Source organism: Chroicocephalus ridibundus, chromosome 1 (assembly GCF_963924245.1).
Source record: "Chroicocephalus ridibundus chromosome 1, bChrRid1.1, whole genome shotgun sequence".
NCBI classification, from domain to species: Eukaryota; Metazoa; Chordata; class Aves; order Charadriiformes; family Laridae; genus Chroicocephalus; species Chroicocephalus ridibundus.
In genome coordinates, this window is record NC_086284.1 from 163,527,163 (window position 1) to 163,553,828 (window position 26,666).

At 51.8% G+C, this 26,666-nt stretch overlaps 1 protein-coding gene across 4 annotated transcripts; it reads right to left on the minus strand.

Annotated features, from left to right (window-relative positions):
• Positions 1-1,658: 1,658 nt before the first annotated feature.
• C1QTNF6 (C1q and TNF related 6) lies at positions 1,659-20,453 on the minus strand. Of its 4 annotated transcripts, none has more exons than XM_063322140.1 (4): positions 20,336-20,453; positions 16,193-16,430; positions 14,168-14,613; positions 1,659-3,317 (listed from the first exon to the last, which is right to left on the minus strand). In XM_063322140.1, the coding sequence occupies exons 2-4, from the start codon at positions 16,422-16,424 to the stop codon at positions 3,312-3,314; spliced, it is 684 nt and encodes a 227-aa protein (XP_063178210.1). In that variant the 5' UTR covers positions 16,425-16,430; positions 20,336-20,453; the 3' UTR covers positions 1,659-3,311. The 4 variants fall into 4 exon arrangements, with proteins under 4 accessions (XP_063178210.1, XP_063178202.1, XP_063178196.1 ...); XM_063322132.1 differs by having other exon boundaries at positions 1,659-3,321; XM_063322126.1 differs by lacking the exon at positions 1,659-3,317 and having other exon boundaries at positions 11,603-14,613.
• Between the last annotated feature and the right edge of the window lie 6,213 nt (positions 20,454-26,666).

Sequence of the window (26,666 nt, forward strand, 5' to 3'; positions counted from 1 at the left end):
CATGGGCAGGGACACCTTCCACTAGACCAGGTTGCTTAAAGTCCCATCCAGCCTGGCCTTGAACACTTCCAAAGCTTCATGTCCCCTCACCTTCACAGGTGAATAACCCCTCACAGGCCCTGCAGGGCATGTTTAGTTTTAGAAGATCCTTTCACCACAGGCAGAGCTCTTTCCCAGCACACTTTGCCTTCACATCCCAAGCCAAGCCAGACATACAAACACAAATCCATGGCCAGATGATTGCCCAGTTCACAGATAGGCATGCACATGTATACGTGTCCGTGCACACCTCTCTTTTTCTATACACAAATATAATTCTCTGAAATGCAGCATATCACGTTTCCTGTCTGGTCTGAGCCGCACGAAGATGGCCGCTGGTGTGGGGCCAGATGATGAGAATCTCCTTTTATACACACAGTGGTCGCCCCGCTCTGTGCACCTCACCTTTCTCTCCAAGAGCAGCTCAAGGCCCAAGCTCAGGTCCAGCAAGCAGTTTTTGCTGACCAAAAGTTGCCAGAGGCTTACCTCAAGTCTCCAGGCAGCTCCTTTTTGAGGACTCTATAAACCTGGAGGATAGGGCCTCCTTTAACAACAAAGGGATCTTGGTTTCAGGTAGTTGGAAAAGGGTGTGGGAAGAGGAGGAGTTTTTAGTCACAGGCAGCCCAGCCCAGAGACTGGATCTCAGAAGATATTAGACCTCAAAAAAAAATAGTTTTGGAGTAAAACAGTGATATGAAGCTATGGGCAGAGCCATTTTGAAGGAGGTTGCAATAGTGGATTCTCATGGCCATTTCTGGGAGAGCATTGTGGTTAATGACTTAGCGAGCTGTCTGGAGTGCAACACCTCTTTCCTTACCACGTACGACACGGACCAGGAGTCTGAGAGGTATCATTTGAATGCTCTTGGTAGTCATCTGAAGACTCTTGTTATCACCACCCTTTGTGAGGGCGACTGGGGAATCTGACCAGCCAGCCTCTCTTGAAGGGAGCAGGAGAGAGGATGAGCTGCTTGCTTTCCTGCTCTGGTAATCACTGGCTGTGGTATGTGCACCTTGGAGGCTCCCACCAACTGTAATGGCATGTAACATCAGGGCATAGCCAGCCTTTCCCAGGCACTCTTAAAATGAATACAGATTACTGTGGTGGAGAAGTCCTCAGCTGAAGCAATGAAGTGCTCTCTGAGTAACTTCTTGGTATCACCAGCTCTGCGGCTGCAACGGAGTATTCATGTTAACCATCATTTTTCCCGTTTGTCCTTCAGACTGAGAAATCTGCGCTTTCCTTCAGACCACAGATCACTTCGGGAAAGCAAGAGCACAAAGCACCCATTTTTTATTGTTCAGCTTATCAAGGGGAAAAAAAACCCAACCACTGATTAATTTTTTTTTCTTTTTTCATTTTTTTCAATGTGTAAGAATCAGATGAGGTTGGTTGTGCACTACGGTACTTGAAACAGTGGAAGAGGAAAACTTAACATGTAGTTAGTCCCTAGAGAAGATGAGTGGCTGCTATAGTTGAAAAAAAGGATTTATCTGGTGAGCCAATTCACTGGAGACTGTTTTTTCTAGATCTTCATCTCTATGATAGATTCTTATGCTGATTTTTTTGCTACCTAGTAAGGACTGATGTCACATAGAAGACTTTCCCAATGAGGATCCAAATGGAGAGCCATCTCTCGTCTATCCAGCCACCTTTGCTTAACATTAGTAAGGGATATACTTCTTTGTCAAGTGTGGCTGGAATTGATTGACTTTTCCAAAACTGGGGGGGGAATGGTCCAATGGATCAGCTAACAGACAGCTGAACATTGATGCCTCAGCATCAATTCATCAGTTTCCAGCATTGGAAACACAGTTTTAAATGTGCTAAAACAACAACTGCGTGGCGTAAGTAGGAAAGGGTTTCCTACACAGGCATCGTGTCCAGGCCCCATCTGATACAAACAAATACACTTGCCACCAGCACAGCTTTCAGACTTGATTGCCCAGGATGTCGGGCTGCTGAGAGTTTGGCACTTTTTATCTCCTTTACACCGACATTGTTAGGAATGGTGCCATTTTTAATGTGAGAAGCCCAGCAAAACCGCATTGTCAGCGACACGTGTGATGTGTTCTTGTGACTACCTTCCTGTCCCCATAATGGCGACCGAGACGGGTGAACTTGCCAGTCAGCATTGTTGTTTGGTGTCAAAGCAACAGGTAAAAGTGTGGTATTGGAGGTTTGGTTAAAGGTGTTGTTTGAGCCAGATCGGTGTTTCAGGAGCAATGTAAGTTTTAAAAATCCTCAAGGCTGGGGCAGGTGCTTACGTGCAGGCTGAACTTTTTCCCCCCACTCTGCTTTCATTAGAGCAGAGCAGTGCTCTTGAAACTTCTCATTTTCAGCTGTGCATCCACTGAGAGTCTCTGCAGAATGGCAGAGGTGAACAAGAGAACAGAAAGAGTGAAGAAGTGTGAAGAGCAAAGGTATTGCGTGGTATCGAATTGTCCCGCGATCCATCAACATCCCTTCCCTTTGCTGGCTCTCAGCTGGGACTGGAGCCCCAGGCTAACTGGGATGCCTTGCCTGCAGTTTACAAGCCATCTGTCTCACCAGGGGCAAGCTCAGTGAAGGGCTCAGTAGATCCATCTCGGTGTCCTGTCCTCATGGCACTCTGGAGTCAAGCAGTGGGAAGGGTGAAAAGCCAGCAGGAGGTGAGAGAGGGAGGGCAGAGATGCCCTGATGGCCACCCAAGTTCTCTTCCTGACAGGATACACTGTGAAGATCTCTAGACGCTCTGCAGGTTATTTTTGGTACTTTCCAAATAATGTTGTTTTAGCTATAACCTTTACATTGAATTTCCTGCCGTTCATATATGTGCGCTTCTCAAAACTCCGACGTTGTTCTACATCTGCCGTTATTTTCCCCTTAAATTGTGGTTCTACTCCGAAAAAAGTCTGTAAGAATGGCCCCGCGGGGAATCACTGTTTAGTGTATCAGTGAGCTCTTTATTGAATTTGTTCACATTACGGGTCTAAAAGAGGCTTTGCTTTGTATCAAAATGGCAACCTCGGGCCAACGTTAAAGAGGTTTTTTTTCCTCCTGCTCCATCATTCCTACGGATATTGCTGCTATAGGCTAAACGCTGCCTTCAGGTTAATCTCCATCACCGTGTTTAAGTGGAGAGGCATTTAAGCAATGGAGTTTAAGTTCTGGGATCAGGTACCACAATGGGAGTAGCCACGCCAGCCAGCAATCATTAAAGCCCACCTACACAGCAGATGATATTCTTGCTTTTCTTCCCTTCCAACTTCTGTCCCCCAGACAGTGTCCTGTTAGATCTGCCTGACAAAAGCAGAAGACATCAAATATACACGTTATATACAAATACACACAAAGTGTTCAGAAGTAGGGATTCCCTAGCCCTGCAGGCTAGGGAAGAACATGGATACAAGTAGTAAGAAGCTGAGGCATTTGCAGGCACTCTCACTCGTGGCAAGCCTGGGGCCACAGGTGGGAGGGGGATGGAGGAGGTGTTCACTTTCACTCCCTGACGGTGATGGTCACAGGCCCAGAGAAGTGGGGAAACAAGGGTGGGAGGGTAAGCATGCTATTTTTGAGCAGTTTCGCTCTTAGCCTGCCTGGCTGTGAACACATAACTATGAACTCATAAGCATGAGCACGGGACGGTCACGAGATGTCCCCGCTCAGGACCTGAGCCCCAACTCCTTGTTATGTTTGGGTAGAACTAGATACTGTCAGGACTTCAGTCTGAAGAACTGAAGCCCACGCAGCAGACTCAAGGCTTAAGAGAGCTCCTAGGTGTGGATGCCTGCCTCCTTGATGGGTGCTTGTGGTGCCACAAGGGCTCCCCCAGGGAGGGAATTCAATGAGTCCCTCCCTAGAGGCACTCAATAAAGACTTGGACTGTCACCCTGGCCTGGCACTCTGTGTCCCTCAGTACCCTTGGGCTCAGCAACATGAAGGAAGGTCAGTGCCTGTGCCCTCGTCTGAGCCTGTGGACACAGTGTGTGAGGCAAAGCAGGCATTTGAGCCGCAGCAGTGTGGCAAGTGATCTCTTGTCATCTGAATTGGGGCGTCTGTGTACGCAGATGACCTTAGCCTGGCACACCTGCAACGGAAAACTCACCAGTGTGAGCTGGAAGGAAGGTGGCATACCCGTGGGACTATCAATGTATTTGTACAGCTCTCACATCCTCTCTGTGTCTCAATTTCCACAGCAGAGAAAGGGGCACAAAGGACATCTTCCCACCTTCCTCAAGAACTGAGATTCTCAGACCAGGCACCAGATCCTGCATCACACGCAGATGTCTACTGCCCAGGTCTGTCATATTGATTTCTAGTATTAAAACACGCCTGTGCAAGTCCCTGAGGGTTCCCCTGGGATTGAATGCTGAAGATGCGCAGCCAGAGTGCTTACTGAAATTGCTGTGTTGAAGAGGGGAGTGCCTGTGCAAGTTATACGACCTACAGGAGGGCAGCACTGGATTCAGAGACCAGCCTTATACCAAATCTGTGCCGGAGCAAGATAATGAGCTGAAAGCTGTCTGATTTGCTATTCTGCGCCAGCAACCGCTCTCATCTTTGCAGGAGATTATTGCCTTATTACCTGGGCGGTCTTGGAAAGATAAAGCCCCGCTCTGTTTTGCAGCTTCCCAATGTGCTAAATCTCTCTCTATTTAAAGTTAGAGGGGCTTGTGTGGGAATGCTTGACAAGCCTAATATGAAGCAATGATGGCTTCCAGACCTAATAAATTGAGAAGAATTCAGAGATTTATTGTACAGTCAAAATTGCTTGAAGGCAAGACATGATACTGCAAGGAGATTCTTGGGAATAAACCCTCAGGTGCTTTGACTAGCGAAGCCTGCTCCCAATTTAATCACATTTCCCTTCCTTCTCTAGAGGAAAAAATCATTACAACAACCACCCCCACTCTGCTCAGAGCTCTCCTTGCTCCTTCTCCATTTTCTTCATCTCTGTGCCTGAGCAGTTTCTAGAAAGGGAGTTAATTAGATTGTTGACTTTGTTTTGAAATACGCTTGATGATGTCATGCTTATCCAAACGCAAGCCCCCTGCTCCCCCTTCAGCCCTTCTGTGGGTTACTGATTTGTGACTATGGCAATTATTACTTTTCATGTCATTAAAATGCCTGAACAGAAATTACTTGTTTGGGGGCAGTTGCCTGTCTCTCCATGGCTCGGTGCTCAGGAATTGTGCTCCTGTCTCTCCCCTGGCCTCAGTCAGGAGAGACATTTTTTCCCCTGCTTCGTGGTTTCTCAGGTTCAGCCCCCCTCCTTTTGCCCCTCAAACATCACTGCTCATGAGCACTTTACTCTTTCTTCCCCACCTTGGGAGGCAGAAGGTATGATGAGAAAGGCAATAGCCACAACCAGTGTGCCTGGGTGGAAGGAGTGGAAGGGAAGGGTGAAGTCCAGGCCCACAACCTGACCCAAGGACTTGAGGGCACTTCAATCCTCCAAGTGATGTACTGGCTTGTGAAACAGGTCAGCCCAAAGGGCTCCTCATTCCTCTTGGGAGCCCACCTCTGTCAGGGTTTCAGCTCTAGGCTGGCTCCTCTGAGGACTTTTCCTCCTAGGGAACCCTTCTCTGGGGTGAACTGCCTGTAGCACAGCAGCTCTGCAGCTTGATGAAGTTTTTGTGTATGGTTGCATGCAATTGAAGACCTCATTTCCTGGACTGGGGAGATGGATTAGGAAAGGCTGCTTGTTACTGGAGACTACTAACCAGACCATGGTGAACACTGCAAGACCATCACCTGGAGAAAAAACAAGCAGTGTGGAAATTAGTATTTTCCCCACTATAGTCTCTGAGGAGCCTGAAGGTGTTCCTTGAGAGATGCGACACAGAGCCCTTTACTTGTGAAACATTTCAGATTTGTTGCTATAACACAAAGCCCAAGCCACATCTCACCACATCTGCCCCATTGACGGTGCCTGTATTTGGGAAAGAGGGAGAAGGAGGTCTGAGGGGAAATGCGACTTGGTTGCTCAAGAGAAAAACAAGACCAGGGTGTCACTTTCCTCCTCTTCTGTTCCTTAGGGTGGCATGCATGGATAGGAAGGGAATGCCTTTTTGAATACCACCATTCCCTGTTGTTGCAATACCTCCCGCCTAAGAAGCAGAAAAGGGCACAGAGCATTGAAACAGTTCATAATTTCATCCTCCCTCTCCCCACAGCTCAAAAAAAGCAGTTGCAGCCCTCGCAGCCCACACGGGGCCAGGAGGGCTGTTTTTGGAAGGGTGCCGTGCCCTGCAGTTGGGAGCAGGCTGTGGAGAAGGTCGGGGAGAGGGGGGGAGCGGGGGGGCGGGGAGGGGAACATGGCCCCCCCCCCGGCCTGCACCTGTGCACACATTCGCACACATAAACACACCCGCAGGCACGCACGCAGAGCTGCAGCCGAGCCGGGAAACACAGAGGGGATCAAGCACTTGGCTCCACTCGCATGCTAACCCTGGAAACAGGCCAAGGACAACACGCGTCCCCAGGCACCCAGGGTCCCTGCCCTTAGCCACGGTCTACCCAGGTGGGACCTTAATTCTAAGGGGAAACTGGCACTGTTGCTTTTATGTTCCAAGGATGAGGGCGTCAGTACATTTCCCCAGCGCTGACCTTCCCTGCACCCCAAGAGAAAGGGTCCCCCCTTTCTTCCTCCTCTCCCCACTCCCTTTGCAGGCAGCAGGTTCCTTCATCAGAGATGCTCAGCTCCCGGAGGGAAGGTGGCAGTTGAAAAGGGCCACTCGGTTTGGTTTTTTTCCCCTTCGGTCTTGGAAACGATGCCGGCAGCCTGGTGCAGTATTCGCCCTCCTTCCCCCCTCCCCTGCCTCAGCCCCCGTGAGGGGGGAGGAAGAGCGTGGGCGGTGGAAGGAGCTGTGGTCCCCAGATGTGTGAATTGTTGCCGAGTAGAAATAGCGCAGCACGGACAAACAGCGGAGCAGCTCAGCTGAGAGCCATTGCTTTGGGCTTGCGTCACTGACCTTTTCCTCTCGCCCTTCTCGGTCCTCACCTGACCCTCCCACCGCTTCCCCTGCACTTTGCACTCAGAGAGCTCTCTGCTTTGCAATGGTGAGGAGCCCTGGCCCAGGAGCTTAAAGGTTGGGGGGGGGTGGGGGGGAGGATGGAAAAAAAAGCCCCACAGCAAACAGAAGACAATGCATTGATCCTCCCTCCATTTCCCCAGAGTTCAGGTTGCCATCCTGCAGGACAAGAGAGTCACAGTCTGAGCCAACACACCACTGTCCCTGCCTGGTCTAGCCGTCGCCATGAAGATATAGCTGTGCTGCCTCCACAGCTGGCAGGGTTGGGGATGAGGGAGGAGAAGCAAGCCTGGCTTAGGGTCAGGGAGGTGCTTCAGACTCTGGCATATCATGAACAAATGGAATTTCAAAAAAACATGTCAAAGCCTTGCAGGACCAAGCTTGAAGTGTGGTACAACTGTAAAAGCCTGCATAAGTCTTCTGAAGAGTCAACCAGTGTCACCAGCATACCACATGGAGAGAAGCAGGAGTCGGAGCAAAGCAAGGTCTCAGGAGGTGTTTTGGACTGTGTGTGGAACAGTAATTCTGTGGGCCCTTGGCCCAAAAGATCTGCTTAATTGCTGCTCGTGGCTGCAGGAGACAGGCTTGGTTGCCTATGAAGCCCTTTCTAGTGATCTGCCTCGTTCCACTACTTCAGGGGAAGAATCGAGGACAGGTGGGGGGCAGTGGGGGGAAGTGTCTGTAGGGGCAAATGGGAGAATGCCTTGAGCCCAGAAAAGCATGTGTGGGGCAAACAGAAGAATGCAGTGAGCCTCTGGTACCCCATGGAAGATGCTATGCCCGAGTCTTGCTCTAGGATGCCATTGTGTCAAACACCTGGAAGGTAGTCAGAGCTTCAGAGCAGGGGACCAGAACAGCGAAAATGATACCTGCAGGATCAGTGCCAGTTAGACAGGAGACTGTTGTCTTCCTTCCTCTCCCTGGGTGTTTTCTTCCCCTGGCTACTTTGAAGCATTGCAACTGCCCCCAGTAGCAACCAGTGAGGCTTGGACACATCTCCTGCCTCAGAGGTGCACTGCAGTTTGCATTGTCTGGGCTCCCTGGCAGTGGAGGCACCTCAGCAGCTTTGAGGTTGATGCAGGTCAGCCTCACTTCTTGAAGGCATGGATGCAAGTAGCTTAAAGTGAATCAAGAAACTACCCAGCCCCCCACCTCCCACTCATCCAGGGCTGCATTCCCAGCCTTCCCAGGTAGATGGGGAGCCCCCTGCTCCTTAGCGTCTCCAACCCAAGAGCTCTCCATCCTGCTCCCTCCCATTTCAGCCATTGCAAACAGAGACGGGGAAAGATTTTGCAATAATTCCCTCATCATTTGCGAGTTAAGTGACACAAACTCAAGAGATGGGACAGTCTGTGGGTTGAGAAACTGTCAGAAGCCTTTGATTTAAACCTGCCCTGGCACTCACCATGGTATAACTGCAGGGAGAGAGATCACAGAGGGCTTGTGGGAGAAGGGGGAGGCATGTCATGAGGTGAGGGAGCTGTGCTTGTACCAAAGAGGCCTGGAGCCTCAGCCCCCCTCGAACCACGTCCTGATAGCATCTTCAGAGCGAGCCAGGCTTGCAAAGGGCAACAGTTTCCGTTGGCAGGAAGATGAGAGATGTCCATATGGGGCTGGTACGTGCATGTGCATACATGTGTGGGTGTCATAGCAGAGTGCGCACCGAGCTGGCCTCTGAAGCCCAGCATGGCTTGGCAGATGCCCATTTTCCCGCTGTGGTCAGAGGAGGGCCGTGCCATGTGAGGCAGTGGAACGATCATGCTTTGCAACGCAGCTGTGCCCCACCATCCGTGCAGCCACAGGCAGGGTCCGCATCCAGCCCTTTGGGCCCAACGGCAGGTCCCAGACAGCAATGGGAAAGGGAAGGTGAGAAAAAGGGAGATCTGGCACAGGTTCAACCCATTGCTGGCATCTGGCTGCGATGCACTGGATGGAGGGAGGCGAGGGCTCTGCTTGCAGCACTGGGCGATGCTGGCTGGGTCGTTGTATCACCCCCGTCTCTCTCCCTGGACTCTGGGAGACAAACAAGGCCGAGGTGTGAGTGAAGCAGGTTGACTGGGTGGTTTGGGCGGAGAAGAGGGACAGCAGGCTGGAGCAGAAGGGGAACCTGCTACGGTACAGTGCAGCGACCCCCTGAATGGTGCACAAATCCCTGACGTGGGGCAGACCCTGTACCATGGCTGGGAGCTGGGATGAGGCTTTAGAGGCTGCCAGAGACCTTTCCCATCCATCCCATCCCATTCCCATTCCACTGGATGCCCCATCTGTGACAAAGGGTCAGGGAAGATGCAGAGCCAAGATGCAGAGCCAAAGTGCTGCGCCCCTGCTCTCCCTGGTGCTTTGGGTGCAGGCACATCTACCTGTGCCCATCTGAGTGCCCTCAGAAGGGTTAAAGGTCTCCTTTTGTATACCTTTTCTTGCTCTGCTTCTCTCTTCCCCTTTCCCACAGCTATCACAGGGCAAGATGTTGTTTCAGGGCCTTCAGCTTCTCCTGACATGTACTTTCTACCCCGGAGACAGCACCATATCCTGCCCTTTACCTCCTCTCTCCCACTTCCCCCCCCCTTTCATACCTGCAAGACCACAAACCCGCAGGAAGCCAGTTTAAAGGGCCAGCCCCTTGGCACATACCTTGAACAAGTTTGAGACGTGGCCACAGAGCCCTTTGCAGCAGAGCTTGGACCTGTCTTTCAGGAGAAAAGAGAGGCACGGCCCCAGGGTAGTGCTGTAGCTGCCCACCCCAGGGCATGCTTCTTGCTTTGCCTGGGAGAGGGGTGCTGGCTGTCACCAACCCCAGGCTCAGATACCTCAGGGCAGCCCCATTGCATGGAAAAGGACCCAGCCCATGGGTGAATGAGGTGAATGGAGGTCTCGTGGCCTTCAGGGCATGGCTGCACCCACTGGAAGGGCAGCAGGGCTGGTCTGACCCAGTGTAGCCCTTGTTCCTTCAACAGCATTACAGGGTCCACCTGGCCTGAGCTGAGCCTCACCTACAGCAACTCCCCAGCTGGGTATCCATGGTGTGACGGGTGGCACCAGCTACAGATCCCGCCTGTCACCATGCATCTTATCCCCAAGGGATTTGGCTGAAGAGACTCTTCATATGGCACTTTCCTCTGCAAATGGGCAGGCTGAAGGACCGAATCAAAGAAAACTTTTCTAGAAGGTCTGGCTACACATTTCCACTCCTCCCTCACTCCTCACCTTTTGTAACTGTGACAAGATCACCTCCAATCTATCAGCATCTCACCTCAAGGGGCCAGGAACATGCACAAGCGCAACCCCTGCACTTCCTGAGGACACATTTCTATCTGCTTCCTCAGAAGTAAATAAAAAATGCGAAGAAGGCCAGGCTCTGACCTGGCAGAGTATTGCATTTACTAGAATATATGTAGCCCTAGCTGTGTGCCTGACACAGGACACAGGACCTGTAAGGATGCGTGTGATTATGTTTTCTATGCCTTGCCAAATGAAGCGTCTGGTACACGTCAAAACACCGGAGAAGCTATGTGAAGATGAATTAAATTCAAAACAGAAGGTCCTACATGGGCATCTTCTCTTGTTTTCTTGTCCATTCCTCCACTTCAGCAGGAGTCCCCTCAGTCCAAACCCCAAAGATGCTAAACAAAGCCCTACTTACCTCTTTGACACACAGTGATAGCTCCAAAAGTCATCTCCCTGCCCTTAGGACTCTATCCCTCCTAGGATCTTCCACTCAGGTCTCCAAGTCTCCACTCCCACCTCACGTCTCCCCATTTTCCCCAACTTTATGGGCAATCGCCACTTGTCTTTCCACCTCTGACTTGAACCTCAAGCCTTTCTCATCAAACACAGGTTTTCCAAAAATATGTGTCCAGCTTAACTCTGGAACTGCCACTCACCTCATTGTTAGCAAGCACAGGTGTGTCTAGTCAACAGTTTAATGTCCCTTTTACATCTGTACTTCCTGGTCTTCACCTCTTGGCAAAGAAAAGAGAAACACCACGGGGAAAACAGAAAACACACATGCTTACTAAGCACTTGGTAGAAAGCTGAGCTAAAAATTTCACAAGATAAAGGGTCTGATCCCCCTTATGAGAACTCCAGCATCAGCCCAGCCTTCCTCAGTATAATTAATTACGTACTTTAAGCCTAATCCTACAACCCGTTCTATTGTCCTGGGTTTTTTTTTGGTAATTTCCAAAGAATCCTTCCTTGAATTTACTTAAAGCTTTCCCAGCAAAGAGGAGAGGGTTGTCATTAGAAGTGTGCAAGCAGTAAAATCTTAAGGTAATGGTTCTCCACAAAGGAAACAGACAGAAGATTGCCCCGGATTGCCCAGGGAAGTTTCAGAGCTGAGTTAGACTTTGTACCTGTCTCTTTCATGTCAGTGTCTTTTCCATCACACTATTCGGCGATAACCAGAGCTAGACGGAATAGGTTGGGAGGGAAAAGCAGATCTAAGTGCAAAACAACCAGAGAAAAAAGTTTAATACCACTGAAAAAAAAAATGTATATATACACACAAAAGTTCTTGGAGTTTGGTTTTGTAACATAAAGCACCATTAATTCCACAGTACATTACAACTCAGCCTACTACACCTTCCAGAAAGCACACAATACTCCTGAAATCTGATTTAGCACCAAGGGATTGCCATCTTGTTTAGCACCAAGAAGCCTTTTAAATACACCCTTTGGTCCCCCTTCCCTCCTCTCTCATGTGCATCAGGCACCATCTGGCTGCTTATGGGTAGCACATAAGACCTATCACTGGCATTCAAGCACCAAATAGAAATGGAGGAAGAAGGAAGCTTCTTTCTGGAGATATTCAGTGTTAGAGAGGCTTGCTTCTCTTCAGGGAGACATAGGGGCACTATACACTGTAGATTAGATAGACAACATCTGGGTTTGCAGCCTGTTGAGGAAGAGAGAACGGGATTTGATCCTGAGCAACACCTCCAGCATGCTGCTGCTTCTCTACTGCCTGAAATCCTGCCTCTGAGCAATTCCACATGCTTGACCTGCTAAGGGAGGGGAAGAAACTCAGTCTCCCTTAGTTCCCATGATCCCATCATCACAGGTTTCCCTGGGAAAAAAAAACAGCTTTGCCTTAGCGAAACCTTTTTTTTATACCCACTGCCTCAGTGACAGTGGTGGGGAGGATTGAGGGCAGAAAGTGCCTGAAACTCATTCCAGTCTGTGCAGCTTCCTTAGCAAAGCAGGGAGGGTAAGTAAACAGGGCAAGAGAGAAAATGTCCTGCAATTCTCTCAAGTTCATTTTGAATATTTACCCTGGGTCCCTGTGCCTTTGCCATCCTGGGCTGAGTGTACCAGACCTAGTCCTGTATAATGATGTGTATCTCCTATGGGAGAGCTCTGGTAGTCCCAGGTGCTACAGGCAGAGACCCTGGCTAATCGTGAGACCGCAGAAGCTAGATAAGTCAGAAGACTTCATTATCAGTGATGGCCAGAGGAGAAATACAGTTTCTCCTGCTTGTCCTGTCCTGAGACTCAAAAAACAGACAACTCTTGGCACTGCTGTTTATGGGAGCATCACAACATGTGGAAGCAGGTTTCCCAAAGTGCTGAGTCAGCCTCACCTGCTCCCCCCAGGACCATAGTGATCCCAGAGGGATGTGAGTGAGAGCAGTGTGAGACCAGTACAAATGGTACTAGAAAATCCTGCCGCTGGCATTCCTTTCCCACTGCGACATCTCCAACCTGACAAGAAGAGCGAGGGTTTGTTTTGGCCACATGTTTTTCTCAGTTGCTCTGATGAGATTGCCAGAAAAGGGCACAGGGCACGTGGCAGGGAAGCTTTTAACCCTGGGGTGAGGTGCTGTAGTCTCACCTCTATCTCTTTTCCGTCACAGAGAAAAAGAGGTGCCAACCTGCCCAGGTTTAGAACTGATTTAACTGCATACAGCCTCTAGGTCAGGTCCTGAAACAGTGGTCTCTCAATACCAGCTTGGGAGAACCACCTTCAGGAGGACCAACCTAATGGCACACAAGAGCCAGGGCCTGGCCCTGACTCTCCCCCCACATCAGCAAGTGTTAGGGATGACCTCTGATACCAATGGAAGGGCACAAGTGCATCTCTTCCAAAAAAGAGACCAGATTCTCGTTCACTGTCTGGACTAGTTTCCCACAGCTGGGGAACCAAGACCGAGTATCATCCCAGGCGAGGTTTGGGAGGGTGGTTTGGTAGGGTTGTCTCTCTCTGTCTCGTTCTGTGCTTATGATCCCTAGTGGGAATAGAGTGGTGCGGTCTACTGATTCAATGGCAGATGCCTCTGAAGGATCTGGCTGGGTGTCTGGCCCTTAATCTCTTAGAAGAACTAGAGCTGGCACTGAGGAGAACAATCCCACCAGGCCTAGATTTTACAGTCAACTTTGACTCTGTGACCCAGAAGAGTGTCTAAGGAAAGCCAGTTACATCCTTCAGAAGGTCAACAGTCCCCTTTTTGAAAAGACAGTGTCATCTCTCACCACTCCTACATCTTCCTTGTGCTACAGGAAGCCATCAGACCCCACTCCTCTCTCCACACTACAGGTGTGACAGGTAACATTAAGGCCATGTTGCAGGCTGTAAAACTGGCCTCTCTAGCTGGGACATAGAGGAGCTAAGATGCTCCTGGGCAGTGGGGACTTTCTAGCCCTTTCTACGTGAGTCCTTTGTGTATGAAGCCCCAAGGAGGGACACATCCCCAGGAACAGCGGTTTGTCATTCCTCCTGCTCTAGGACCCTAAATGCCAGACACAATTCACTGGCGGATTTAGAAACAGACAATAACCTAAGTTGGGGTCATGAGGTGAGGGGGCGAGAGATGGTAGTGTCATGCTGTAAGTGGACAGATAGAGGCCTGGCTACAAGAGGGTGTGAGGTGGGAGCCAGTGCAGCAAATTTCACACTCAGTGCCTGAGAACTGACAGGCCCATTTCCAAGTGATTTGCAGTGGTTGCGGGCAGTAAAGAGAGAGAGAGAGGAAGAAAGAAAAGGCCAAAGAGGCCTCAAGGAGAAGGAGAGGCAGTTAGTCAAGGCTGGGCTTGACCAGGTACCCGTTGAAGGTGATGTACACATCAACATCATCACTGTAAATGGCATTCTCCCGCTCCCGCTTGTAGAGCCTCACCCAGATCTCATCATTTTCCTGAAGCTCCAGCATGAGGCTCTGGCTCTGCATGATGCTGCGGTCACTGGGTTGGGCATACAAGATGACTGCCTCTTCTTCGTTGTGCATGATGTGCATGTAGGTCTCCTTGAAGTTCCAGGTGTGGACGTTGAGGCTGAAATAGTAAAGTCCACCTACATAGCAGTAGAATTTGCCATTGAACATGTCGAAGTGGCTGTAGAGGTTGACGAAGACGGTGTCAAAGATCAAGACCTGGAAGCCTTCACTACTGTGCAGTGCTTTCTTGCGACCGACGGAGAATGCAGCATACTGATGCTTGCAGGGGTCTCCTGCTGTGCCCATCTGTCCTTTACTGCCTTTCTGGCCCTGGGCACCCCGCTCGCCTCGTGGTCCTTCTTTGCCCCATTTCCCTGGCATCCCAGGCTCTCCTCGGTCTCCTTTCTCTCCTACAAGAGGAAGCAGAGGACACAACTCCTATGTAATACCAGAGGCAGAGGTGCAAGTGGCGGTGAAAAAGACTAACAAGGAGGCAGAGGATTGCTCAAGGGTGGGGCAATGCCAGAAGAAGGAATGCTCCTGAAGGTCACAATATAATTGTGCTTCATGGGAAAGGAGATAGCAGACCTCTGGGTGTGACCGGGGTCTCTTCTCTTTTGAACCCCCTCCTCACCACATGATATGGTCTTGCTGGAGGCACTATGACCCGCCCCTAGGAGACTTCAGCCCCGGATGGAGCCCAGCAATGCAAAGTACCGCTGAGGCTTTTACCTTTTCTTCCTCCACAACACTCCTTTACCTCCACCACAGCCCCTGCCCTCCTGCACACCTCTCCCATGACCCTCTTATCCATGTAGTGTGAACACTGTTCTTGCTGTAGGCTGGAGATGGGGAAGAAGTTCTAATGCCTGTGGAAGAATATGACCAGAGAGGGACAACAGTGGTCAGTCAGAGGGAAAAGCTGCAAGCTGGACTTGGCGGATGGTGCAGTGCAAGTTAGAGGGCTGGTACTTTGACAATACCGGCGTCCTTTGGTTTGTATGTTCCCTGTCACACACTTGGGCAGGCATCGATACAGAGAGAAAGCAGCACTAGAACGTACTTTATGTACACAGAGAAGAGATGGGGGTCAGAGCAGCCCCCAGCACAAGTGACAGCATCCCAAATTTGGGCCTTGTTCTTTTCCTTCTCTCCGTCCCCTGCATGGTATCGCAGCACCCTGCTCTAGTCCAGGCCTCTCTCTGCCCCAGACATGCTGCTGAGCTTTGATGGATTGCAGCTGTTTCCAGGCTGGGCAGGGAAGGGGGAGCATCTGCCCATCTAGCCCAGAGGAACCACAGGGCAACAATAAATGAGTGTAGCAGGATCCAGCTGGGAACAGGCTTTTGCCCACAGCGAAGTCTAAAAGGGGAGCCCTGAAGGGAGGAGCCAATCTAAAATAAGGAGCCTTTTCCTGCTATCCAAGCCAGCCGCTGCAGGGTGGAATGAGCTGGGGGTCACTGACAGCTTGGAGGTGCTTGCAAATAGCTGCTGCCACCCCTTGCCCTCCTCCCGCTCCGAAATGCATGTGACCCATGGAGCTGGAGAAGGTTTCCCCGCAGCCTTCCCAGGTGCCAGTGCCTACCCTCCAAACATGCTTATTTTGCAGCTGGATAGAGACCGCTCCTTTCCTCAGGCACTACAGGACTCTGGGAGTCTGAGGCAAGGACGGTGTCCTCCCAGGTTGGCAAGAGGTTCCCACCGCCACTCCTATGCTAATAGGGAGGAAGAGCTGGTAGCGGGCAGCATCCTGAGACACCAAGGTCACAGCAGGGATACGCATTGACTTCCCTTCCCCTAAGCTACTCTTCATCACAGCACAGAACATCTAAACCCTTGGCACAGTATTTGGGGGCACATACCCTTCAGGAGGGCATCTGGCAGTTTGTTAGCACAACCAGCATGCCATCAACCCAGCTGTTGCTTCCACCATAGTGCCACCAGTCCCTGAGCAGGGCTTGGCATCCCGGGGCCAAGATGGGCACTTACCCTTCAGTATGGTGATGTTGATATAGGGACGGACCTCCGGTACTGGGTAGGGCCAGTGGTGTTGGCTGGGAGGGAGCGGTGGGGCATCTGTGGTAGGGTCCAGTGGGTCACAACAGCGCTTGCAAGCACCAGGGTCTGGTTCTGTGAGGTTGGGTTCATCAGTGGGTGCCCCAAGCACAACAAGACGGAGAAGAAGGAAGGCCAGGGGTGTGCGCAGGTAAATTATGTCCATGCTGACCTGGGAAGATATGAGGAAGCACCAGAGTAAGGTATAAGAAGGGGAGGACATGGGGGATGGAGCAGAGATCACCACAAAACATCTTTCTGTGGCTGGAGCCAAGGGGTGGGACGAAATGGCATTGTCCTGTGAAGGGAGTTTACATGCTTGTCCCTGGAGGTTCAAGGCTGCAATCTGAGTAGCAACCGCACGGCCCAAGAGTATGCCCCACGCCCTTCTGCCCAGACCAATGGAGGCTAGGTGCTAACCCTGGAAGAAGGCTTGACCCTCACTAGGCAAACCACTGGAGCCACTGGAAGATTCAGTCCTCAGGCTGGGATAGAGGAAGGAGCCATGGCAAAACACAGAGCCCCTTTAGCAAAAGCATACTGAATCTGTGGGGAGGGCTGTAGAAAACTCCTCCAGTCCTCCAGTCACAAGGTACCAACTCTTTACGGGAGTTAACCCAACAACCCCCCTATCCCAGCTGGAGTCTGACCCAGGACTGTGGCCTGGAAACTTAAATTCAGCCCCCTTCCTTCCGCCCACCAAATCCCATCCCTCCCTCTGCCTCAGCCCCCTCCCACCAGTGTTCAACGGTGTGCTCAGGCAAACCCCAGCACCTTCCCAACGGGATGTCCTCCGAGAGCAGGGGGCAGTGCCAGGCCTCTGCAGACAGACCAGAGGGGAGCTGCTCCACAGCAGGGGAGGGTGAAAGAAGCAAATCTCGGGAGCAGGCAGCCTCCAGAGAAGCAAGCTGACGAAAGACAGACACGCAAACAAGCTGAGAAAGCCCCTTTCCCAGCCTCTGCCCTCCCTTCCCTCTGCCTGCACCCCGGCGCAGCGTGGCAGCTCACCCCGGAGGCCGAGGGCTCCCCTCTGTGCTTCCCAGCCCCTGCTCGCCGGCTCCCCTCCGCCTGCAAAGCCGGCCCCCGGGCCCATGGCTTTAAGAAAGCTGGCTCTTGGCACAGGCACTGCTGAGCGCTGGCTGGGTGCTCAAGCTGGGCTTGGACCTGCTCCCTCCCCTCTCCTCTCCCTCCCCTCCCCTCCCTGGCTTTGGGCGCTCTCCATTGCAAACCGGCTTGGGTTTCAGCGCTTTTTAACTCTTTCCTAGGTAGTGCCTTTCCTTATATATATATATATATGTATATTTCTTTTTTTTATTCCTCTGCCTTTTTGCTTCCAAACAGCCTAGCCCCGGCCAGCAGAATGAGGGCAGCACAGGTTGCACCCCGTGCAAAGGGTGGGCAGGCGGCAGGGCAGCGTCCCACCGTGAGCATCTCAGGATGGGCAAGGTGAGGTGCATGGGTACAAAAGACGGGCTTTCCTTCAGGTGGGTTGGTGCGGGACTCTGCCCTCACTCCTTCGCGTTAGGCACTCGTCCCAGGTATTAGTCCTTCACTTGGCTGGCCATGCTGTCTCCCCAGCTCTGCCTGTCCCGCTCATAGTCCCCAAAATTCATCTTTCATTCTCTCCTGTGTTGTTTCTTCTGCATGTCACTGCAGCTCCTCGCCCCAGGCGTGATCTTTGTAGCAAGCTCATCTGCCAACTAGGAGAGGTACCAGTTTTTTCCCTCTCTGGTCATCCACTCTCCTGGGGCAGAGCCCCAAGCCCTGTACTCCAGCGCATGTCATCCCCCGGTCATGTCCCCGGTTAGGTCCCTGTCTGAGCATTTCGCACGGGAGGGATGTGCCTGGCCTGAAGCACAGCCCGGCTGCGGGGAGCTGCCTGCCAGCAAAGCTGAGGATCTGGAGCAAACCCTGGCCCTGATCTTTGTCCCCAGCCTGGCGCCGAGCTGACGTGCTTGTGCTCTTGGGGTGAGCACTACGTGGCTGCACCAGAAGCTGCGAATGAAGGGCATTTTTGGGGGAGGAAGAGTTGGGGGGAGGGGGGGGGTGAACAGGAGACTTTTCTTACACTCCAGAATCTGTTGGGAAGAGGATTTTGGGGATCCTACCCAGCAGCAAAACTGGATTTGGGAACTTATACTCTGGGGGGAGTGCACACACGTATCTTTGAGAGGCAGAAGGAAGAATGGGCAATAGCTCTCTTCTGCAGGGGCCAGAAGTGCCAAGTCAGCACTGTGCCTCCTGCAATTTCCAACAGAAGCTGGAGAAGGCTCCAAGGTTTCTGAGGGGGAAAGGGTTTTGTGCGTGTCTACGTGTGCTTAGACTTCTTTTTTTTTTTCTGTTTTCCTTCTCCCATTTGTTTAGTTTGGGAATGGGAGGCCCCGCTTCCCAGAGAGTGGCTGGCGTTTGGCAGGACCCCAGCACCACTGGAGAAGCAAGCGGAAAACTCTGGGAAAATATGTGCTGCGAGCTGGGGGGAAGGGAGGAAGGGGGGGCTGGGAGGCCTGGAGATATTCTCAGGCTGCCTGTCAGCCTAGAGCTCAATGAACATGGAGTGAACATGCCTTCCAGACGGGGTGGGAAGAGGACCAAGAAATTCACTGCTGTGCTCGTGAGTTCCTAGCTGGGCTCCAGCACTGACATGCAATGAGACCCATTGCAGGTATCCCACGTCTGCCTGTGCCTGTCTCCCCTTTTGGAAAATGAGATGGGGAAAGGTTAGCACAACAATTCTTGCTAATGGAGCCTTACCAGCTGACAGAAGCAGGTTTTTGTGATCCGTGGTGTTGTCTGCTCCTGCCTGCTGCTGGTGGGGATCTTGGCAGCTGCCAGTACTGTTGAAAGTCAATAAATTTTCTGGGGTGCATGAAAACTCTGAGACTGACACTGAAGGCAAAGTTCCTCTCTGTCCCATCAAAGCTATTGCAGTGCCTCATTCCTTCAGGCTTTCCTGCCCGGCTTATTATTCCCCCTTTTTGCAGCTCGTGGCCTAATGTCTGACCTCATCTACTTTTACAAGGGGAACAGGTAACAGGGAGGCCATCACACTCATTTCCATCCTACATTTCCATCTGTAGTCCTGAGTTGCTCAGAACCAAGCAAATGTTCTTTGTGGAGGACCTCATCAGCTGGGGCCTTTGCCTTTGTCTCATCTGACTGCAAGAACAGCTCACAGTGGGCAGCGAGCAGGACTTTGTATTTAAATGTCTCATCTGAGATGAATAGGGACCCATAGGGAGCCACCAAACAAAGACTTGGACGGGTGGCATTGCCCAGCTGGGCAGCAGTTTATGCCAGTAAAGACACTTTTGCCAGGGTAATATCGCCTTCCTCCCTGGAGGGAACTGGCTGCACCAGCAACATTCTGCCAGGGCAGCCACATTTGCAGGAGGTTTTGGCTTGTATGGCTGAGTGCTCAAAGACATGAGTTTTGAGAATGCTGTCCAACAACCCTGTGCCAGCCATGCTTTTAAGTGTAACCCAAGCCTGAAGGCACCTTGTGTGCTCGACAATCTTCCCTCTCCCTCATCACACACTCTGTCTTGGAAGCAGCCCAGGGAAGCTTTGGCCAGATTGGACTACAACAATCCCTGCTCAAAAGCAGCTGCTTCCTCCTCCTTCTGCATTTCCTCCCTTCTCCTGCAATCACCCCAACACGGGCAAAGAAGGAGGATACAGCGTGGCTCTCCCCCAGTGGCTGTGTCCCATCCTATTAACCCTCTCCACCACAGGTACAGAAGGAAGGAAATCACCTGGATGTTTTCTCCCCTTTCCAGTCCCTGTGTACAGCTCAGCTCCCCTGCTGCACATTTGGATCCCCTGCCCTGCTACACGTACACACGTACTCACGTCCACCCACAAACACCCACACGCTCGCCCTTCACAGCTCCTCCTTCACCAAAACCTCTGGAGCAAAGGTATCATCTACACCAAGAGGCAGAGAAACATCCCCTTCTCTTCCCCTTCCTGGCTGCTTCTCCTCCACCACAGTCGCATTCCCTTTCCGTTTTTCCTCACCCCTCTGCCCCCACTCTCCGAAAGCATGGCAAGCCAGGAGGGGAAGCAGAAGACTCTTACCTCCGCTCCCCTCCGGAGGGGTCCCACGCTGGGTTATCCGTATCCTCAGCTGCTCCTGGGGAGCAGCGCGGGGAGGGAGGGCTGGCGGGGCCCAGCTGACTCCAGCCAGATGCTCGCCAAGTGCTTTTATGTAATTACTGTCTTTTCCATCCTGCCTCCAAGGCTTTTGTGAGTGTCTCCCCCCCCCAGCTCTGGCCCGTGTCAGGCTTGGCTCTCCCTCCTTCCCTCCCTCCTTCCACCCACCCCACACAGCATCATGATTTGCTCAGCTCAACAGCTGATTCCTTCTGGAAGCAAAGTTCAGGCTTTTGGCTACTGCCGTTGCTACCCTTGGAAAGAGAGCTCACGTGTTTCGAGAGCTGGGAAGCGATGGGCAGCGCTGCTCTGTGCTCGCCTCCTCTCCACCACTGCCTGGGTACCTTTGCCTGGCCCTTCTGTAGTGCCTGCAAATGGGGAGGGGGACACCTGGGACATGGAAAGGTGGCAGTGTGTTTTTATGTTTCAGTATTTTGGGGTGCTCTCGGGTTACCCTGTAACAGCAGCTGGCCGTCTGCCGATCATCTCTGGCCAGGCTGCAGAGGGGGCTGGGAAGACTAGGTGAACTTTAAAGGTCCCTTCCAATCCAAACTGTTCTAAGATTTTGTGATACCATGATAAGATGAATCTTTTCCAGCCTGTGGACTCCACGGCTGTGCACAAGGCTTGTGTAACAGCCAGCCCTTGTTACCCAAGAGCACCAACGCGGTATGAAATTACTGGCTTAGAATATCTCGTACGTCTCTGAGGATGGGCAGGCCTGTTGGACGTCAGCTACATTGCTCTCATAACTTCTGTCCATGTGGGGCCTGGACCGACCAGGAATGACACGTTCCCTGGCTTTACACAAGCTGCTGCTGCCTTTGAGGGCACTTCTGCCAGCAGGGATTTCTGCGCTGGGCTGCTCGGCGGCCTGGACTGTCTCACACAGAGATCAAGGCCTGGCAAAGACGCTGAATTCTTTTTTGCTGCGCATTGCTGAAACGCCACGTGGCTGAGCAGCCGCTGGAAGAGCCGTTCACCTGTACTTATTGCTAGAGCAAAGCTGTTGCTAGACCCGGCAGTCTCTGGCCCTGAGCATGAAACTGTGAGCTGCCTCCACGGCTAGTCCGAGACACTGCGTGTCTGCCAGACACAGCTGAACCGTGTATCAGAGAGTGGCAGACAAGCTGCGTTGGTTGGAGATGCCATGTGGCTAAGGGGACATCACCTAGGCTGCCCCTCTCCCCATAGGTAGCTTTTTCAGCTTGAGTGTCCCGTCTCTTACCCCCACCTTGTGACCCTGCCTGAGAGACCACTGAGGGAAGGAACTGTGCCAGTATCCACCCCAAATTCTGGTGGGCGTGGGACTACAAGCACGAACCCAACTGCAACCAGCAAGACTTCGCTGCCTTGTGAGCACCTGGGCTCAACCGCTTGGCTGGGTGGGAGATACCAGGTGACACTGCAGCCTGTTTGAACCAGTTTTTAAAAATAACCATCCGAGCTTGCTGCCTTCTGCTTCTCTGCATCTGAATGCATCTGAACGCCTCCTCCTCCCATCCTCTCCTATGTAGACCCAGGAGTTTTTACCCCTGTCCTGTGCTGTCCTGTCCTACACACACTCCTAACCCTGCCCTGAGGAGTTATCAACAGCAGGTCGCTACTGGGAGCATCTCAACTCTCAGGAGCAGTGCTGAGAAAGGTAGACAGTGGTTAGGGCAAGAAAATTTTCTTCCAAGGTACCCATGAGCTTTCTCACCAAAGAAACAAGCACTTTGTGTCAAGAGGGGGGAAGCTGGTGTTTAAGAGCTCACAGAAACTCTTGTATCTGTGACGGGTACGTCCCACTAAGGGAACCACCCTGACACTGGAGGGGTTTGAACCAGAGAGGTTCCACCATTGCTTGGCAGCACTGTCCTGAGTCTGGTCCTAAAACTAGTTGAAAGGGCAAGAGTCCTGCTGTGTTCTCTGGCCATTGGATCCAGCACGAGCATGTTCATCACTCCGTCTTCAAGGCACAGGGCATAGGCATTGTTTGATACCTTTGTGATAAAGTTTGATGCATTTCATAGCAACAGATCTCTGCTGAAACTGTGTGATGCCTTGCAGTAGCTGCGATGCCTCTCAGGGTCTAACAGAGGGCTCTGCATAGATCTCCAGGCCCACACACCTGCAGGGTGAATATATGGGATTTCCCAGAAGACAGTGGTGTTGGAGAGGAGTCTGGACAAAAATTCCAACAATATAATTTGTTTCTGCACTCATCACACTGTGGGGAGTGCAGGCGTGCTGGGACCAGCCATTTGTGCAGCATCCCCGCCAGGCCTAGCCCTGCCTCAAACCCAGGTGGGAAAAGAGCAATGTGTGACAGGCTTGAATTAGAAATAGTGTGGCCAGCAGGACTAGGGAAGTGATTGTCCCGCTGTACTCAGCAATGGTGAGGCTGCACCTCAAGTACTGTGTTCAGTTTTGGGTGCCTCACTACAGGAGGGACATTGAAGTACTGGAGTGTGTTCATAGAAAGGTGGCAAAGCTGGTGAGGGGTCTGGAGCACAAATCTTCTGAGGAGCAGCTGAGGGAACTGGGGTTGTTTAACCTGCAGAAAAGGAGGCTGAGTGAAGACCTTATTGCTCATTACAACTACCTGGAAGGAGGCTGTAGTGGGGTGGGGGTTGGTCTCTTCTCCAAAGTAACAGGCAATAGATCAAGAGGAAATAGCCTCAAGTTGCACCAGAGGGGGTTTAGATTGGATATTAGGAAAAATTTCTTCATGGGAAGGGTTGTCAAGCATTGGAAGAGGCTGCCCAGGGAAGTGTTTAAGTCGCCATCCCTGGAGGTATTTAGAAGACCTGTAGATCACAGAATCACAGAATGGCAGGGGTTGGAAAGGACCTTTGGAGATCAACTAGTCCAACCCCCCCTGCCAGAGCAGGTTCACCTAGAGCAGGTTGGACAGGAACGCATCCAGGCAGGTTTTTGAATACCTCCAGAGAAGGAGATTCCGCAGCCTCTCTGGACAGCCTGTTCTGGTGCTCTGTCACCCTCAAAGTAAAGAATTTTTTCCTCATGTTGAGATGGAATTCCACACGTTCCAGTTTGTGCCCGTTGCCGGGCACTTCTGAAAAGAGCCTGGCCCCATCCTCTGGACACCGTCCCTTTAGATACTTACAAGCATCGATGAGATATCTACAAGCATGGATGAGATAAATGATGTGGTGCTGAGGGACACGGTTTAGTGGCAACTTGGCAGTGCCGGCTTAGCGGTTGGACTCGATAATCTTAAAGGTCTCTTCCAACAAAACGATTCTACGAGTCTCTCCCGGTGGCTGCCTGCCCGCCCGCCCGCCCGGTTGCCCACCCTCCCAGTTGCCCGCCCGCCCGGTTCCTTGCCCGCTCGCCCGGTTCCCCGCCCGTACAGCGGCTGCCGACTCCCCCCTGCAGGAGGCTGGGCGCAGCGCCCCGCAGGCTGCCGTCGGCGGGCAGCCGGCTTGTCCTGCCGGCGGGTGGGTGGCACCAGTGGCCGAGGGCAGGTGGGGACAGGGGTGGGCTCACGGTGCTTCGTCCTCTCTGCAAACCCCCCCTTGAGAGCTGCTGCCGGTAAAGGCGGCCGAAGGAAACAGCGGTGGGGCACAGCCCATGAGCGCACAGCTCGTGAATCGAGGCGTATATATTTCTTTCCCACAGGACCCTGTTTGTCACGTATAGAAGGACATGCTGCAGTCCAGGCACGTGGCTTTAGCGGGCTGCATTGACGTGCCGGGTATGTGTATGCATGTGTTTGTGCATGACGTGGTAAGTGTGAGATCTGAGCGAGCCGGCTGCGCTGTGCGTGGCGTTTGCATATTTTATGCTTGGGAAGGCAAAGAACACCAAGTTTTCATGAGCAAATATTTGCATATTTTCCACTCGTTCGAGCGGATAAAGCATTTCAATTCTCTGTTGCATCCTCAGGAGAGCCAGGAACATCTTTTCAAGGATGTTTCCCTTTCTTGTGTCTCCCTGTCTCTTTTATCTACTGGCTCCCCTATTTCAACAACTGATTAACTGCTTCCTGCCCCTTCCCCACACCCCCTTGTTCCACGGTCCTCTACAATAGCTGAAGCAGAACGTGACCTGGACAATCTGGCACTGAGCTGCTGTGTTTCCCTGCTGATGACAAATACAGCGGCTCCCTAACAACAGCTTCAAATGACACTAAGTGTGGGCTGTGTTAGTAACAGCCTGGAAACACACCCTCGCCTCTCCACGCTGGAACCCCTCCCCGATCGCGATTCCTTGCCCTTCCAGTTTCTCCCCTGAAGATCCACCGCAGAGCAGAAGGGTCAAACTGAGTGGGTCCGAAGTTGCCCCAGGCCACTTTTGGGCTGGCAGGAATGTGCTTGGGTGCACACGTATGGTGGGCCTGTGTGTGGGGAGGGCCATTTCCAAGGTCCAGTTGTCATCTCCTAGTTGTAGCCCATGCCTGGGCGGTGTGTATGAAGGCGTATGCGCTGTGCTCTTGTGTTCATGCTTAAGGCCAAGAGGTACGTGCATGTCTGGGTATCTGAGCATCTGTGTGGGTGGCCACATATGGTCTCACGCACACATAGACACACTTAAATCAAAGCACCCACACATGTGAATATGTATATATATATTTATACATATCCACACATTCACATGTACCCACACATACATGCATGCAATCACATAAATACTCATTCATATGTGTGTACACACATCACATATATATGCCTCTCTATACCCGCTCTTGTGCACTCTGACGTGTGCGTGTGAACTCTCTGAGCAGGTGGCAGAATGGGTTCTCCGTGCCTCTAACACCCTGCCTATGATCAAATGTTTGCTGGGAAGAGGCATTGCACAACGCTGCTGAAATCATTGCGGCCTTTTCTAGTCTTGCAGCTCCGATCTCTACGTGACGAGAATAAAACCTTTTGTGCAGCACAGGGCTTGATGGAGCCCTTATCTCCGTGTCTCTGCACCCAGAATAGAAAAATCCATTTCCCCATCTGACTGGAACAAATCCCCCTGAACACAGCCAGAATTTCACTTAGCCATTGCGCAGGGTCCCGGTGGCCTCTGGGTTGCCCAGAGTCAACCACACCATCGTTAGGAGAGGAAGAGGGATCACAAGGGCAGTCAGATTAATGCTATTACCACAGAGAAATCTGGGGATTCACCAGGAGGGAGACAGAGCTGAGGACAGCAGGCAGGGGTCAGCAGGCAGCGAGGTACTGTCCGTCATTCCAAACGCCTCTTCCTACAAAAACCAGCCTTTTAATCTATGGTGATACTTTGCAGAATTTTGCAGCACCTGTTTTCTCCTCATGAATTTCAGACAAAACCCCCCACCTTTTCTTTTCCCTCCCCCAGTCTTATTTTCGGTTCATCTCCATTTTTTTTTTCCCCAATTTGTCACTGAAAAATAGGATGCAGCGTAGGGGGGAGAAGAAAACACAAGACAGAAGAATATGATACTTGTCAACCTTTTTTCTTTTCAATTCCTGTTTAAACTAAAGACCTCCAGGTTTCTGCAGGTCTCCGTGGAAAAAATTTTGTTTTCCCCAGCAGGATCTCCTGCCGAGCTGCCTTCCTAGTGGGCTCAGACTTCATGTATCAAAATGATATCTCCTTGGCGCGCTTGCTCGGCGCTGGCATTGCAGTGCCTGAGCTCTTCAGAGATGCAGGTATTTTAAGAAGCCAACCAGTCGGTGGAGTTTCTTGAGTGGTGACTTGCAGCAGATGGAGCTGCAAAGGCGTGCAAAATGAAAGTCTCAGCTCAATTCGGTGGTGGAGGAGAGCATCTCTGCTCAGCATATTGGCAGCCGGGCAACTCCCCCGTCTCCCCACGGCAGCTGGGCAGCCACTCTATGGAGAAGGAAAAACCCTTCCTATATCTGGCCCCCCACCCATCTGAGCGGCCTCCTCCAAGTTCCTCATTCACTGTTGCACATCTTCTTCAGTGCCTGGTCACCAGCCACGAACAGCGCTATGTGCTCCCCAGCTGATACCATTTCTCCTCGGTCCTACAGTGATTGCTGCGCCAGTGGTGTCCAGCATTCGCCTTGCCCTGGTCCTGACTGCAAGAGGAGCAACACAGACCCCCATTTAAGGTGCTGTGTTGTCTACCTAGTTGACAACTCACTTGCCAGACCTTTTAATCTTCCTACTGTTTGTTGCCCCATAAAGAGGCAGGAGCTTTGTCAGTTCATCTTCATTCTGCCAGGATTTCTTGATTGTGCTTCATCCAGTGGATGTTGCAGGAGCTCCCCAACAGAAAAAAAAAAATAAAAGAGGCTTTTTTTAGTCCAAC